The sequence below is a fragment of the Vespa velutina genome, chromosome 1 (assembly GCF_912470025.1).
Source record: "Vespa velutina chromosome 1, iVesVel2.1, whole genome shotgun sequence".
In the NCBI taxonomy this organism is placed as follows: Eukaryota; Metazoa; Arthropoda; class Insecta; order Hymenoptera; family Vespidae; genus Vespa; species Vespa velutina.
Genome location: NC_062188.1, coordinates 16,248,963 through 16,266,395, shown reverse-complemented (window position 1 = coordinate 16,266,395; position 17,433 = coordinate 16,248,963). Strand labels below are relative to the sequence as shown.

At 29.7% G+C, this 17,433-nt stretch overlaps 2 protein-coding genes across 4 annotated transcripts in view; both read right to left on the bottom strand.

The window, feature by feature from the left end:
- Positions 1-4,690, bottom strand: part of LOC124957882 (ankyrin repeat domain-containing protein 17-like) — a 19,206-nt gene extending 14,516 nt beyond the window's left edge. For 2 of the 3 annotated variants that reach the window (XM_047515363.1, XM_047515374.1), the window contains exons 1-2: positions 4,328-4,690; positions 491-934 (exon numbers count right to left, since the gene is read on the bottom strand). In XM_047515363.1, coding sequence (XP_047371319.1) covers positions 491-934; positions 4,328-4,531 — 648 coding nt within the window. In that variant the 5' untranslated portion in view covers positions 4,532-4,690. Of the gene's footprint in view, positions 1-490; positions 935-2,275; positions 2,615-4,327 lie in introns of those variants that run through there. The other variant, XM_047515383.1, reaches the window with a different exon arrangement.
- Positions 4,691-9,916: 5,226 nt separating this feature from the next.
- Positions 9,917-17,041, bottom strand: LOC124957979 (NAD-dependent protein deacetylase sirtuin-1). Its single transcript, XM_047515622.1, has 10 exons — positions 16,870-17,041; positions 15,356-15,485; positions 15,047-15,281; positions 14,739-14,954; positions 14,434-14,641; positions 13,916-14,074; positions 13,099-13,375; positions 12,159-13,012; positions 11,826-12,062; positions 9,917-11,560 (listed from the first exon to the last, which is right to left on the bottom strand). Exons 1-10 carry the CDS (start codon positions 17,015-17,017, stop codon positions 11,466-11,468), a joined length of 2,559 nt encoding a protein of 852 aa, XP_047371578.1. The 5' UTR covers positions 17,018-17,041; the 3' UTR covers positions 9,917-11,465.
- Positions 17,042-17,433: the final 392 nt, after the last annotated feature.

Genomic DNA, 17,433 nt, shown 5'->3' with positions numbered 1-17,433 from the left:
CATATTTTGAATTCTAAGTCTAATATCTCTCTCAAAATTTGAACTAATATCGTATAGAGATTTTATTATAATACATAATAATAGGAATTTTCTAAAATATAAAAGCAATATTATTATCTTTATTTTCTTTTATTCTGATTTATCTTATCACGTAAATTTTCGTTTTATTACTATTTCATAATTGTCTTATTAATATGAGTTTTAAATTTGTCTTTATTTATAGAAGATAATTAATATAATAGTTTAAAAAAAATAAAATAATTGTTAACTATAAAGATATAAACTTATAATTATAAGTTAGACGTGTGTACCGTAAAATATTTATCCACACGTATAACGTTTATGTGCATCATGCATTTTTAAAATTGTATACGTATATACGATTGATGATGCATATATCAAAAATTCATAATATTTGAATAAATGCACATACATTTACTAATATAAATAAATCTAAAACATAATACAAAATAAGAGAACAAAGACAAACCTGAGCAAGTTCGTAATAACCAGCTGAACAAGCAAGAGAGAGCAGACTCTCTCCTTCTTCCGTAGTTTCGTGAACACTGCGACCTTCTGTCAGCAACTTTCTTACAGTACCAACGTCGCCGTCAGTGCAGGCCTCCACAAGCGAGCGCTTCTCGTTTTGGGTACGTGGATTATCGCTACGCATACGCGTTAATGCTGCTGCTGCTTCGTCCAATGCACAAGAAACACTAGACGTTAAACGACGGAGCACCTCGTGATCTGCCAAGTGCTTCCCATCGCCTGACGACAATTTGCCTATACCTGCTGCCTCCAGAAGAGCTTCCAAACGCGCTTGAGTTACAGGATCTACTGACCTTTCAGGATCCTCCGGGTTCAATAGAAACTTGGATGACTCTAGATGATTATCTTCATCCAACTCAACTTGATCAATTGCAAAACACTCCACCTATAATTATTATAAAAACAATACAAATAAAATATCATTTATATATATAAAACAATTTTGATTTTGACTATGTAATTAATTAATACGACAAATCCAAATATTTAGATAAATATTTTTCTTAAAATAAAAGTTTCTTAAATTAGTTGGACATTTAAATGAAAAAAAAAAGAAAGAAAAAAAAAAAAGGAATACTTCTTTCCAATGGTTTACTAATCAAATCAAAAGATCATATAATTTTTGATTAAAACTAAAGTACAAATGAAAAATAAAATATTTTATGAACTTGTAATAGAGAAATAATATCGTAAAATAGATATAAAGTAAAATAATATATATTAATTGTGAATAAAAGAAATATTAAAAGTACAGATTATTACAAATGCATAAGATACAAACAAGATATTTAACTTTGCTAACTATATAAGGAAAGATACTTTTCATTCGTAACAGATATAGCTTGATTATAGATACAACAAAGATATCTCTGCAAATGAACATCAAATAAATTTAGTGAGCCTAATAATAAAAGTTAATAAATGTATAATTCATATTTAACACTAATGTTTAAAAATGACTTATAATAAATAAGTATAATAAATAAGTTTAATAAAAAATTACTAAGTCCCTTTGTTTTATAATCAAATATAGTTAATTGATCAATAAAATATTGTCACAGAACACATCAATAAATAAGTATTAAATAAATATAATTACACATTACCATTTAACACATTACGAATTATAACAAATATAAAGTCATCATTATTGTTCTTTTTTTTGTAGAATTAGGAGCATAATTGAATTATGAAAATAAAATGAAAAATACGTTTTATTGTATAATTATTTGAACAACATGGTATGTATTACTTTATCATCAAGCTTTGACACGATTACAAAACGTGACGCTCCTAGATAATTGAGGTTATTTCCGCCAAAGGCAGACTATCAACGGTTTTTATGTACAACCGTATAATATAAATATAATCTTTAATAAAACGAAGTGCGATATCAGCACAATACAATAATATAAATTATTTATAGATGATGAGAAATATATAGTATAAAGGCCACGTTGAATTAACAAAGAGGAATGTAAATGAAAGAATTTAAATGCATACGATGTCAATTTAAATTTCGTTAATATATATCAAAAAAAAAAAAAAAAAAACATCTCTCGTTTTACAATATTCGATAAGAATGAATATTTGAAGATGAAAAAGGAATTCGCGAGTGAAAGTATGAGAATAACCTGGCAACTAAACGGTTATAAGAATAATGTGCAGCCATTCCAAGAAGCACACACAAAGATAGTAATTCCTCGTTGAACTATTTCATGCGTACCTACGCTAAAACTTAGTTTTTTGCCCTGTTCCAAAATTAATAGGTTCAGGCGCATTTGCCTTGTGTTCACGAACGTTGTCTTCCACTCTTTTCAATAACGAACACGATCTTAAAAGCGCGCAAGAGAGCAAAAGAAGTAGACAGAGCGGTAGAGAGGGAGAGGGGAAGGGGGAAGAGACAGGAAGAAGACTGGATAGAAAGGTGATCGGAGGGGAAGAACGAGAAAGAAAGACGAAATTCTGCGAAGGTTTTTCGTAAATTATAGAATATGGTGGTCTTCCTCCCCAGTATTTCCTCGCACACGCGTTCAACAACAAGAAGGAAGGCGACCGAGCGAGCGAGGAATATATAAACGAGCAGACAAGCCTTCATGAACACGCACCAAACGTGAGAAATACAAACGAAATCCGCTGGGTGGCGCCCGACATAGTACACGGTTATATAGCAAGGATACACTTGTACAATGCTATATACATATACGTGTCACTATATACGTAGAGCGCGTGCGCGCACGCGACATGAGCGCATATACATACACGCGCACGCGTGCCCGTATCCAGTAAAGCGCAAGTTCCATTGCGAACATGTGTATGCGTACATTCATAGTACATGCCATACATACATGCGCGCGCGCGTTCATCGGTGTATGCGCACGCGCATGGTTATGCAGCATGCCACTAAGAAATTTCAAGCGGCGTGTATATACACACTCTTGCAGTCATGTGGATATATGAAAGAGAGAGACACGAGATGGCATACGAATCTTAACCATCCGAATGGCACCAATGATATACGTATAAGATACATTTTTCGATGATGATACACGGTATTTTCATATTATCTTTTATAATTTTTGTGAACTTCTTTGTCTCCGAGAGAGTAATGTAAAAGTGTTGAAGGACGAGTTTTCAGAGAAGATGCAGGAAAAAGAGGGATAGGTAGACTGTATAATGGAGGATGAGAAGAGAGAAGGAAAGTATTGAAGGATCGTCTGCACGTTTTGCAAGAGCAGGGAAGACTTGCAATTGTCTCTTGTTCACTGAATCTTCACTGGCGTTCTCTACCTATTAACGCATACATTTCGATTATATAACTTCTCTATGCGAATTTCCTTTATCGTTTATTCGTTCGCTCATTCGCTCGTTCTTTCGCTCTTCCTTTTCTTCATTCTTTCTCTCTCTGTCTCTCTCTCTCTCTCTCTCTCTCCTCTCCCTCTCTCCCACTCCTCTTTTTCTACCCCTCCCGCTCATCTATCCTTTTCTATCCACCACTTCCTCTTTCCTTTCCCTTCGAAGGTAGTAAGGTACGATAAACGGCACATAATTTCACATTTATTAAAGAAAGAATACACAACGCTTTTGATGTTAAATATTAAGTCAGACGAGAGAATGATCCCAATGGACTTCTGGTAGACGACAATAAAAAAATTTCTATCCAACGAAATGGTAAAAACTCAAAATGACAAAAAATTGATCATTCTCGAATAATTGTTTTTTTGTGCTGAAAAACCTTCGACCGTTCGTATTCTATATATATGTAGTTGGATCGAAATGAGATCGTACCTAATAGTAATAAGTACATGCGTACTACTATGTGGAGAGAGATCTCGAAAAAACGCGAGAGACAAAATAATTCCTAATAAATTCTTATAAGTTGATCGTTCATTCATCGTATCGGCACTAATGTAAGAAGACGCATATAAGTCTTGTTCCTAGAAAAACGAGGAACGTATTTTTGGTTAATGAAGTAGAAATGCACGCGCGCGACTCGTCGCGATTGACGTGTCCCATGAGAGGCGCTCGTCGAAAGTCTAGCGATCACGAACGGATGACTCGATGCAGGGACGGGGCTCTCTCACTCTATCTCTCTCTCTCTCTCTCTCTCTCTCTCTCTCTCTCTCTCTCTCTTTCTTTCTTTCTCTCTCTCTCTCTCTCTCTCTCTTTCTTTCTCTCTCTCTCTCTCTCTCTTACGCACACACACATCCATGTTTCTTGTTTCTCGCCTCGAATCACAAAGATATTATTCCTTAATATAAGTTGGTTTCGCGTTTACCTCTGAAACGCTGTCTTCTTCGCTCTCCGACGAGTCTGTCATAAAGCGTGGCTGCAATTCTGAAAAGGTCTCGGTTTCCGACTTGGTGGGACTAGAGTTCGAGGACTGGGGAGTCGACGACGTCTTCCCAGTATCGTGGTGAACGCTCGCTGATTTTTCGTGTTTTTGGCTATCCGAGGTTGTTCCTTGTGCTACATTCTGCATCTTTACCTTCCAGATGAATCATATGACACTGAGTTATCGCTTCCGTGCCGCGAAACACACACGGAACACTTGCTTTTTGACGATAATCTCAAGCACGATCGCCGTCATTCACGTAAGCTAACACCCGCCATTTCCACTATGGCCGACAGCAAGAGTCCCGGATGCCTTTTCGGCCGTTCGTGCGATTTGGTATGATTCGACGGGTCACAGTGCCTTTCTCTTGGCGCGCAATTTTGAATTCACTTCCAAGTATATTTCTCTTTTTCCCTTTAGTTTTCTTTTATACGCGTTTAATTTCATACTCACAAAATACGAACTTTGGTTTCTATATACGTGTAATCGTTACGCGCATGCATTTGTCACTACTATTTATAATTCAATAGAAAATGTTATGACAAACTGTCATATGCGTCATTAGTTTTAAAACTTAGTAAATGACCGGAAGGTACATTTTTTCCCTTAAATTATTTATTGTCTTTAAAAGAAATTTGTCTCTAAAACCATGAATATAATGTAACTAGTTATTAAGGTATATCTGTTTTTATAAAATAAAAATTATAAAAAAGAAAAAATTTTTTTTTATTTCATACATATTATATATTATAAACGTAATAATTATTAATTATATAACGTAAAATTCACTATATATTCTACATCAATCTAAGTTATCTGTCTTAATGACTTATGTATTCATATTATAACATGTAATTTATCTTTTATATTATTTTTTCTTTTTTAAATATATAAAGTATATATGTAAGAAGAACGTTTCTAGTGGTAGAATATTCTAGTTTTAAAAAGTGAAAAAGCATCTCTTATCCGCCATCTTCTTTTCTTGACCAATGATAATTCATCGGTTCTGTGTGTCTAAACGTTGTAAAAATGAATTTACTTCTAATCCGCCATTTTTACTATTTTTTCGAAATGTAAGTCAGTGGTAAAGTATATTTACATGAAACAATCTGTAAATTTTTATTATAGAATATTAATATTGTAAAGCATTTAATTGAATCACGATGTTACTCGTACTTTATAAAATGAAATTTCATATTTTGTATCCTATATATATTTTAAATATATATTGGATATAAAATATATATATATATATATAGTGTAGTATATATATAGTAAAATATATATATATATATACTATATATATTTTAAGTTTATATAGCAGTGATAAGTTTAATAAATAAAATTATAATTATAGAATTATAATAAGGTAATATATGGTATATTAGTACTTAATTAATATTTTATTAAATTTAAAGTTAATATTTTATTAAATTATTGTATAACATATATTTAAAAGAAAAAGATTAAGTGCCAAAAAGACGTAGAAAGAGTCTTAAACTATAATAACATAAAAAGACAGAACCTTTGACCTCGTTGCCCTAAGTAAAAGAAAAATAAACGATAAAGCTTGAATTTTCAAATGTAGTATGTTACATATTTTTAAATCAATGTCTGAAAGATAGATCAATTATCTTTTAAAAGTAGTCAATGTCCGAGTAATACAATACACAAATTAAACATAATCACATTTTGTGTCATTTTTTTACATAAAGAGCTATTTTGATATTGATACTTCGTGTAATTTTAGTTTTATTGAGCTTTATTGAATTGTTTTCTAAATGATTCATTTTTAATATGTATCACTTTCTATAATAATATTATTTATATAAACATACTATTTTTACAATTTTTATATTCCTTTATAAAAAAACATATTGATTGATTAGAACAATAAGATTGTAATTATTAATATCAGCTTTATTCCATCTTATTTTTATCAACTTCCATCGATATGACTATATAGCAGAGATATTCAGTGTTAACACAAAAATTGAAAATGTATAGCATAAATCATGTAATTTTAAACTTATATTTAATATATTAAAAATTAATTCATTTACAATGATTTTTTACAATAGAATTTAATATTTAGATATACCCAAAGTGTTGTAAATTATATATATTTAGGTATAAAGAAATAAATATATCAAAAAGAACATTTTAATAATTTGATTATATTTCATTTAAAGTATATCAAATGAAGTAAAAATATATATCAGATTAATTATTCTAATTTAAATGAAAACATATCTTTTATAAAAACACATAAGTAATTTATTTTCTACAATAACTATAAAATATTTAATCAGTTATTTATAATGTCTTAATATTGTTTACTTTACAGTAAATAAATTAAGCAATTATTATATAGCATTGTTAAAGGAATCAAAAGTAGAAAGCTTTGCAGTAAAGTATAATATGATAAATGTCAAATATCTAAAAGTACTTCGAGTAGTATATAGTATCGCCTTAACACTATTGCTTTTTAATGCATTGTACTTGTTTTTCTTATGTATTATTTCAATTTTTTTTTTCTCTTATATACTAAATGTGAGAAAGAAGACTATCTTACATTCATTTTTCTAATGATTCTCAAATATGGATTTGAGTAAATTACACATAAAACCGCATTTGCTTATATTTAACAAGACTTAACGTACAATTTATCTTATTAATTATAGTTGCATCCAATGTTCTTTGTTTTAAATCGCCATCATGAGTTATTGTATTTTTTGTTATACACATAACATCGATAACTATCAAGAATTAAAATACAAGTATACGTCTTTCAAACAGATACTTGTACATAATGACACGTCAAGCATATAAATCAAAATGATACTTTTTTTACATTATCAATAAAGGTGTAAACAAGACTGAGTATACTCGCTTTCACTTTTATTTGTACATTTATCCTTGTTACATCATTTTTTCATCTATTTAAATGCAAATATAAGAATTAATAATTTGTTGGGGGCTCCATTGGGTGATAGAATAAATCGTGTAGCTGCTATTATAGAAAATTGTTTAATTTAAAAGATTAAGCTTACACGTTAGTAATACCAAAAAACAAAACTTACAACGTTTATAATAGAGAACATTTTTTTTTAACATTCGTTAGATTGAATAACAAATTATAAAAAAAATCAAGAACTGTTTCTACTATTTTCGCCGCATTAGCTGAATTGTAAAAATTAATTTTTCTTTATCCTTTTCTCTTTTTTTGACATATTATATAATATACATATACACATATATATATATATATATATATATATATATATATATATATTCGCGTCTCAACTAATACGACGAGATCCATAATCTGTTACATATAGTAAAAATAATAAATATTTACATATGACGCATTTATACAAAAAGTCAGTACTCTTGAAAAAAAGTTGGTATGATTGTCAAATCTTCGTAAATGAACACTTCTGTCTTTCTGAATCGATCACGTATTTTATAGTATTTTATAGGATTAAATTTTAATTATCATGACATTGAATAATACTTTTAAAATAATTAATATATTTCTAATAAATATACACAATATAATAAAATTATATAAAAATTTTCCATATTCCAATACTATCTGAATGAACAAAAGATAGGAGTTATAAATATGTAAAAGAGATTGATTTTTTTTTTTAATGCTATTATATTAAACTAACATTCCTTTAACTATAATATTAAATGTTATCGATAGCAGAAAGATAATGTTCCGAAAGATTTGCGTAACTTTGGGCGCAATAATAAAAACCAACTTTTTGTTCTGTGTGTGTAAACATGTATACATATGTGTGTGTGTGTGTGTTGTGTATGCGTGCGCGCGCGTGCGTGCGGCGTGTGAATGCGCACTCTCATTATATCCTAAATAAATAAAAGAAGAGTAAAAATAAAACGAGGTGTGGATAAAGAGAGGGAGCCTTTCATAAAATAATACCTAATCTGCCTTTCCTGCACATTACTTCGCAAAACAATGATAAATAAAGCCATTTGTACAAAGCAGAAGATAATCTCTTCGTCTAATCTTATAAAATTGACTCTTACTGTTAGGAACCAGAATATATGTATATATATATATATATATATATATATATATATATAGACATATATAAAGGTAACAGAGCAGATTAAGAGTCTTCAATCCTTCGCTGCGTTGGAATCTTCACACGTGTATTATAATTAACGTCCAAAAGAGGATTGGTGGCTTAGAAACTTAGAAGAGAAAACTTCAATTCTTTAGCCACATTTAGTAAATGTATTACTAGATGTCTTTAATTAGTGCAAGATTCTAGTAACTAGTCGGACGTGTGTTTTCCTATATGCGTAGTTCATCGTTATATGTCAAATTCCGTAAAGCAATGTCCGATATTTTTTGGGGAGGGGGACATTGCTATTAGTACACATTAACGTTTACTGTATTCATAATCTGCTTGTTGCGCATATAATCATTCTGTACAATTTCTTTTTTTTTTTTATTATTTTTTTTCTGCAATAATAACTTTGACAAATCCCTTCGTTTTGATGCACGCATACAAAATGCCTGAGTTTCATAGGTTTTTTTTTAACATATTTGACTCGAACTTTGCAATGCATCGTCTTGCAATTATCTTGCAAATATAACACAATCGTATGTGACGACAACGATTGTCGCCAATGGTTTGTCGAAAGTTATTGCATTGTTGTTCTCTGTGTTTATATCCTGTAAATTACTAATCTAACCTTTTTTTTTCATTCATATAAAAATAACACGCAATGCGAAGCTATCCAACATTGCTTTGTACATTCGCCCGTGCTCCAATGAAACAAAGTCGAACTTAATAAGCTTAAATTATTAATTGCCAAATCATTAAGACCATCGTTTAATCGTGCTGATGTACAATATATATATATATATATATATATATATATATATATATATATATATATATATATATGTATATATATATTTATGTATATATATATTTATGTATATATATTTATATATATATTTATATATTATATATATTATATATTATATATATATATTATATATATATATTATATATATACATATATATATATATATATACATATATATATATAATATAAAATAATTAATTTTAAATCTAAATTGCTGTATAGAAAACAGGTTTTTTTTGTTATCAGTACGATATTCGAGGAACGTTACTTTCTAAGAAATTTTTCATTGTCCTTTTCTTTTTAAAGAAAAATCAATAACTTTGAGACATAACACGTTAATCTATAGAATCTATATGTATAAAAAATACATATATATATACCACTAGTTTTCAAACGAGGCTATAAAAAAAAAGTTAGCTTTTATCTCAGCCTGAAACACGTTACAATCGAAAAATTGGTATATCTTTTCTTTGGAGAATCACAAAGAAAGATAAAGAAGAATAGTAATATACAGTTTATAATTGGAGCAAAAACAAGGTTTGATAGAAAACATAAATTGTAATAAGAGCACTAACGCGTAAATAAGTCATAGGATTCTAAGGCAAACATAAAAATTGATGGAATTTAATTAAAATTGTTTTCGAAGCTTTTTGATCAAGATTTTAAAAAAAAAAAAAAAAAAAAAAAAAAAAAGGAAAATAAAACAACAACAACAAAAATTGGGATCTCTTTAACAACCACTTTAAAGAAATATACGGCAATGATTTTCTTCGACTTAATTATATTCGTATCTCTATTATTTCGGTGCCAATCTCTACTTATAGCGTAAATTCATGTGCATACTGAGTGTGATTATGTTAGTTGAAAACATTAAAATGTTAATATTAAATGCTTTTTTTGCACGAGATGGTCGGTAATCTAAAGTGCTCATATTAAACGTGTTTCTATATATATGATTGCTTGATATTTACAATCCTTTCAATACTTTGGCTCTCAAATACGAAGAACAAAAGAACATTTATTGCATGTTGTTATCGTCTCATGATTTTTTTGTGGTAATACGAAATCATGGTATAACTATGATATTTATATTTACATATCCCTTTATAAAGAATCGATCGATAAATAATAATAATATTAATAGCAATAATAATAATAAGAAGAAGAGAAGAATAAGAATAATAATACGAAAGAGGATTTCAATATACTTACAGAATAATCACTGGTATCTCTCAGAGAGAAGATACTTAATATATAACGTATTTGTGTGAGTTCGAGTTACATTGGTATATCTATGCGCCGATGTAATAATATTTAAAGTACGTTATTTCATTTGAAATATTATCAAATACGATACACGGAGATCGTCACGAAAAATGCGATTTCTATTCTCATTGGAAGAAAAATGCTTTCAATTTGTAAAAATCGATAGACAAATTTGTGAAACTGTAACTTTACAACAATATAACACTTATCATTTCCATGAGATTATTATTTCAATAATTATTATATTCAGAATGTTATTTTGTATTCAATTTATATCGCATTTTCTATAAAGAAAAAACCACAATAGGATGCAGCTTGTAGAAGCTGTATTTAAAAAATCTAAACGATTACTTTCGATGTTTGCAAAAAGTTTCATCTGTACCATTTTATCTACCAAACTTTGTGAAAACATTAAAATGAAATTACAAAGTAATACATATTAGAAAAACATGTACATTATGTATACCGTTGAATGTATATGTTGAATTTGTGAAATATGTTACACCATTTACAATGTAACTCATGTTTCAACAGAACTATCGATTGAAGTTCAACCTTGATTTTGTCGTGAGTCTACAACCATGAGTAAAAACTGAACATTTCAGTATTCGGTGGTAATACTTTATGGTCAAGTATCGTTAATCTCATGTCTAATGAATCGTATAAATAAGCTTCTTTGCCTCTACCGCCTGATACAACTTAATTCTAATTACCAAGCAAGAAGACTTCTACACAATTCATTCGTGTGTATTCCGTGTATGACAACGTATATCTCGAACATTGCTTTGTGTTACGTCGATAAGAATTGCACTGTACATTAACTACTCAACGATATCATCAAATTCTGCTAAAAATTCATTAAAGTAACAGTGACTAAAATTGACTGCCACATTTCTGTACATGTTCAATTTTGTATACCACTATACGAATTACTTGCCCAGTTTACATTGTTGTCTTCGGCTTCATTGTTAACTTTCTGTGTTGGATTATCAGTGGAACCTGGATAGAACAGTAAAAATAAAAATAAATATATAAAAATAAATATATAAAAATAAATATATAAATATATAAATATATATATATAAAAAAAAAAAAAAAAAAAAAGAAATAATCGAGATAATTTAAAACTTTTGAAAGATATATTTTTCTTATTGACCTTTCCATTTCAAAATATGGAAAGAGAGGTATGCCAAATTTGAAGAAATTAAATATTATGAGGGAAAAAAAAAAAAAAAAAAAAAAAAAAAAAAAAAAAAATACTTACAAGTGTCATGTATCTCTTCCTGCTCCCTTTCTCCCTCACCTTCTTCTTCTTCCTCCTCTTCTTCTTCCTCCTCTTCTTCCTCCTCCTCCTCCTCGTCACCCGATGAAGACTCACTATCGCTGTCAAAACTTTCGGAATTTGCTGACAAAGAATATCTATCATAATCTTCGGGATCAGAATATACTTCTGCTCCAGGAAAAATATATCTTCCAGGTGTTAATTGATAATATGAATTATCTATGAAAACAAAAATTTTTATCAAATTAAAATATAATTATCGGTCAACTGAGATGTAAATAAAACAATTTACATTAGTTTTATTTATATATATACCTGGTAATCTAGTAGCAAGACTTTCTCTGATTTTAGGAGGCCAGCAATATCTCTCTAATTCATTGGATTTCGTTTCTCCAATTTCACCTTTTTCTTCTGAACTATCAACGCTATTACAACTATCGCCTATACCAGAATCCATAGCCGAATCAATAGACGTTTGACGTGGCTTAAAAACAGTTTTCTCGTATCCAACATGATTCATTAATGTTGATTCTTCATCAGATTTTGTTATTTCTTCCCTACTGCCGTCAAATCGATTTGTTTCTGAAGTAATGTTCGTTAACGTATTGATTGAAGGAAATTCGATTAATCTTGGAGCCACTTGGCATTCTTCTAAATTATAAATTTGGCCATTATGTTCAGACGTTGATTCCACAGATATAATATGATTCTTAGATTCTACAGAATGTATCGTTTGATCACTAGTTTCTGTTGCATCCTTACACGTAACGTAATTTATAACGGAATGGCACCCAAGATTCATTCTTTTAGGACTATTTTCATTACTGGAAATATCTAACCTTCGCTTTGGACTTTCATCTAAGCTATAAGTTTCTTCTACATTTTCTGTACGAGTAATTTGGAAAGTCGAAGAAACACATACATCTGTTGTATTTTGGACGTATTGAGCTATCGGATTTGGATTGATTATTAAATTGTTTGGACTCTCTAAAGAAATATTATGTGATGTTAAAATATCGTCTGTACTACTTTGTGGTAATATTGTGTGATCGGCAATATCTTGACTTTGTTCCCACGTATCGTCCGGTACACAACGCGATGGTAATAGTTGAGATGCTTCTTTTAGGACTTTTTCACGCCAACATACTTCTTTGTAATTATCACCCATTCTGTAAAAAAAGAAAAAAAAATCATCATATTAAGAATATCGTACTCATCGTATATAAGATGAGAAAGAGAATCAAAATCAACTTACAAATGACAAAGCTGATTTATAATAATATCTCCATCTCCCAATAGCTCAACGTCAAATTTGAGATGCGGCAGGGATTCGCGATTGATGAGAATTTGCGGGACGTGAGATGGAATAGATGATGGTATTAATGCTACCGGCTGAACCTTTAGAGATGATCCAATGACAATTAAAAGATCACAATCGTCCTTATCTTTTGCCATGGCATCATGAAATGCATCCGGAAGACCTTCGCCAAAGAAGACTATGTCAGGTTTCATAATACCTTGAGACACGAGATCTGAAAATTGAAAAGACAAAAATATATTTCAAATACCAAATTGATTTTTTCAATTAAATATGGGAGAAAAGAAAAAAAAAAAAAAGAAAAATCAGGATCAGAGAGTAATGGCGTCTTTTTCACTCAATCATAACATACTTCAATTGTAAATGTCAAATGTGATAAAATGGCAAGCGGTAAACTGTAAGCCCGTAACCACGTCTGATTGGCGTTTACGGGGTTATTTGATGCAATTTTATAAGTTTACCTTATTATGCTTATTAATAAGCGAGGTTTTACTCGCAGTTATGATTGACATATCGACTTATGTGTGGATCAGTGTAAATGGCAACATCATTTAGCGAAGATGTATTCCGAGAAGAGCAGATAATGTTCTCACATGGCCATCGACTCGCGACACAATATAGGAAAGGCTAATAGCAGAAACTATCTCTAGATAGCTAAGTTTCCATACCATAGAAACTGATAAGCCAGATTACGAAAGACTGCAAATAAATATACTATCAGCGGAGATCAAATATAAATAGGTCATCCATTTACCTCTATAATTTTCATTGGAGTTGGTCTCGGCTATTGAAGGTAGGGCGTTCACTCTGCATTTTGGACACAAAGGTATTCTTTGGGCAAAGATATCTTCTCTGATGTCGTCCGCTTTAACTTGATATTTACACCTTGTACAGGAAGCAGTAGCAAACGAGCCTTTGAGAAAAAAAAAAAAAAAAAAAAACATAGAAAAAACGAATGCATAATAAGAAATAGGACGATTAAAGAATTTCAATATTTTTTCTATTTAACGAGAGATACTTTCGATCTTACATTTCCATTTTTTCTTGAGTACAAGCAACCCTTGTATAACACGATACTCCAAGAACACGGTTTCGATATAGCACGGTACAAAAATTGCGAAATACCCTCCTATATCACGGTTTTGATATATACAAAACAAATTCGCCTAATTTATATTACTTCCTAGCTTTTTATAACACGGTACATAACCACGGTAATTAACCGTGTTATAGGAGGGTTGCCTGTACCACAGGAATATCGAATTTACATACCGTGGCACTCTATCACGTTTTCAATGCCAGCTACTTGTTCCAAAGTATCGATATTTTGTGAATAATTTCGTAAAAGTTTCTTCTGTTTGTCCAATATTTTTATAAACCTATGACAGGGGCTAGGTTTAAACTGTCCTGGATATATTTCACGTGCAAATTTGTAAAATGGCCTAGGATCTTGACCAAAATAATTGATATCAAACATAGCCTATGAAATAAATAGTAAAGATCACATATTAACAAAAATAAATGTATGAAGTTAAATAAAATGTATTAAAGCAATCAAATTTATTATTTTGCACTACCTGTGGATCGGGTAAATCTGGAAAATCTTGAGCGAGTCTTGAATATATACCATCTCTACTTCTAAAGTCAGGTATACCGCAACTTACACTCACACCAGCGCCCGTCAGAACTATGATTTTTTTACTATTGCGAATTAATCTAACAACGTCGGACAACGTATTTATATGCCTCAACTTTTGCCTTCGTGGTGGTTCACACATCATATTTAATATTATCTAAAATATCGAATTGCTTAGCATTAGTATATCCTGATCACAAATATTTTATTTAATGTATTTTCATATTCTATTCACTATTTAATAGATACCTTCCACAGCGTCAGGTCATCAACCTGCTCTGGAATCTGTGTGGAATCCATGAGTAGGTGATGTAAAAGATCTCGTGGATCTGTACCTATTAACATTTGCTTTTCCACCCACGAACAGGCGTTTTGCCACTGATTACCAACTTCTCCGTTACCAGAAAGTTCAGACAAACCTGATAAATCTGACAAATTGGATACTGTCGATGACACTTCGTCTTTTTCATCTGCAGTGTCAATCCTAATACACGAACGATAACAATAAATAACTTAAAATATTTCAAAATATAATATAATTTAATGATTTCAACTTACGGACATCCAGTATCGTCACTGGTCGAATCAATTCTAGATGAAGATGTCAAATTTGTAGCATCTGAAGAAGTGGAAGCAGACTTGGATTCATCGCTTAATTCAGCATATGCGCTGTCTGTACCCGATGTTTCTATATATATATAAAAGAAAATAATCATTAATTATTTTATTACAAAAAATTACTGTTAGATTTTAATTCTTAAAAAAAAAAAAAAGAAAAAAAAAAAAAAAAAAAAAAAAAAAAAAATAGAAAAAAACCACCTATATTGTTATAATATAGATTCTAATGAATACTATACATATCTAATTTTAAATATTATTTCAACCAATATATTCATGCAATTATAAATTATTATTTCAAATGAAAATATACTTTCTTCTTCTTGTTTGTATAAAAAATTTGTATATAAAAAAAAAAAAAAAAAAAAACTTAATAACTTTATATATCCTTTTAGAAATAGAACAATATAATAAATCTATTAAATTCTGTTTTGTTATCAATGGATCATAAATATAGATTTCAAAATTATTTTATGTAATTATAAAAATGAATTTATATTTTTATTACTTCGTGTCAATTTTTTTTTTTTTTTAATTTATAGAAGATGTACATTTATATTTATTAATATTTAATTAAAAATAATAGTTCAGATATAAATTTCATCTCATTATTTATATATTTGATTTATAAATCGTTGTTTTCATAAAAATAAAAATAAAAAAAAAAAAAAATAATAAATAAAAAAAAATTAAAAAAAAAAAAATAAAAAAAAAAATAAAAAAAAAATAAAAAAAATGTTGAAAAAAATGAAAAACGTAATATTGATTATATCCGAAGATATTAATAGGGGGAAAAGAAAAATGGTTTTATTTAGAAAATCGCTATCCATTTATAAAAGTCGATGAATTATTATTAAAATATCTTTATATATATACATACATATATATATGTATATATATATATATATATAGATACATATATATATATATATGTATACATATATATGATACGTATATATATATTCTGTAAAAATGATTATATTTGTAGGATATCATATTTTTCCCGCCTATCAATGTATATGCGCAATGAAGGAAAAACAGTTACGTTTCTCTTTTATGTGAGAATTGTGCCATCTGTGAATCTCTGCGAATGAAGCGCACCGAGATGCTACTGTCACACTAATCCTTCGATACGCGCCTCGAATGCTTTATGTTCTAAGGAAAATTCTTCTGTCTTTTTTTACACGCGACATTGAAAAAAATGCGACCAATAGCAAGGAAATCATAGAATACCGGCCTTATAAAGTTGCTTGAGGAAACTGTTAACTGCGGTAGAAGTAAAGTATTTAGAAAATACGACGCACGAAGCGCAACTGTCATGGCGTCCTCAGTACTCGCTGCAAACAGGATCAAGCTAAGACAGACCATGGAAAATGAGGTGACGCCTTTCGCTCCGCCATCTTGCAATTTTTGTCGATTTCTTTAATTAATCGTTCATAATATTGCGAACATACCTTCAAAATCTTCATTCGCTCTGTCGCGTACGATCTCGCAATCTCTGAAATCTGGTTCAATACTGTTGATAGACGTATAGTCGTAACCGTCGACCTTTCGCCGTTTTGCTGGGGACGAATATTCTGGCACCTCCGAGCCCGACGCCATTTTCAACAGCAATGCATTGCACACTTTGATGAGCGGGCCGGTAGCTTAACAGAGGTCGCTTTTGTCCACGATATCCCCTCCTTGGTCTTAGATGAGAATAGGAGACGGCAACTAGACCGATTTCTACCACTTAACAATAAAATCAAATAATGGCACAAAAACCATCATTGAAAATTATAGTCATAAATTTTTTATTTTAATCTCGATTATAATTCTTCATAAAAGACTACGCGTGCATACAATATTACATATTTTATTAAGAAATCCCATTTAATTCATCAAATAAATTCATAAAAATTTTAACCATTTTTTTCATTATTGTACAATATATAAAAATATCAAATGTAATAAGAAAAATATATTTTATTTATGTACTTAGTTTTATAATACAATATATATTTATCATTCATTATTTC

Bases quoted from the DNA above. Each gene is read 5' to 3' on its own strand.
- LOC124957979 (XM_047515622.1), bottom strand. From the start codon at position 17,017: ATGGCGTCGGGCTCGGAGGTGCCAGAATATTCGTCCCCAGCAAAACGG. The intron at 13,013-13,098 runs GTAAGTTGATTT...CTTTTTTTACAG, and splicing joins ATAAATCAGCTTTGTCATTT to AATGGGTGATAATTACAAAG. The intron at 11,561-11,825 runs GTAAGTATTTTT...TGTTCTATCCAG, and splicing joins GGAAGAGATACATGACACTT to GTTCCACTGATAATCCAACA.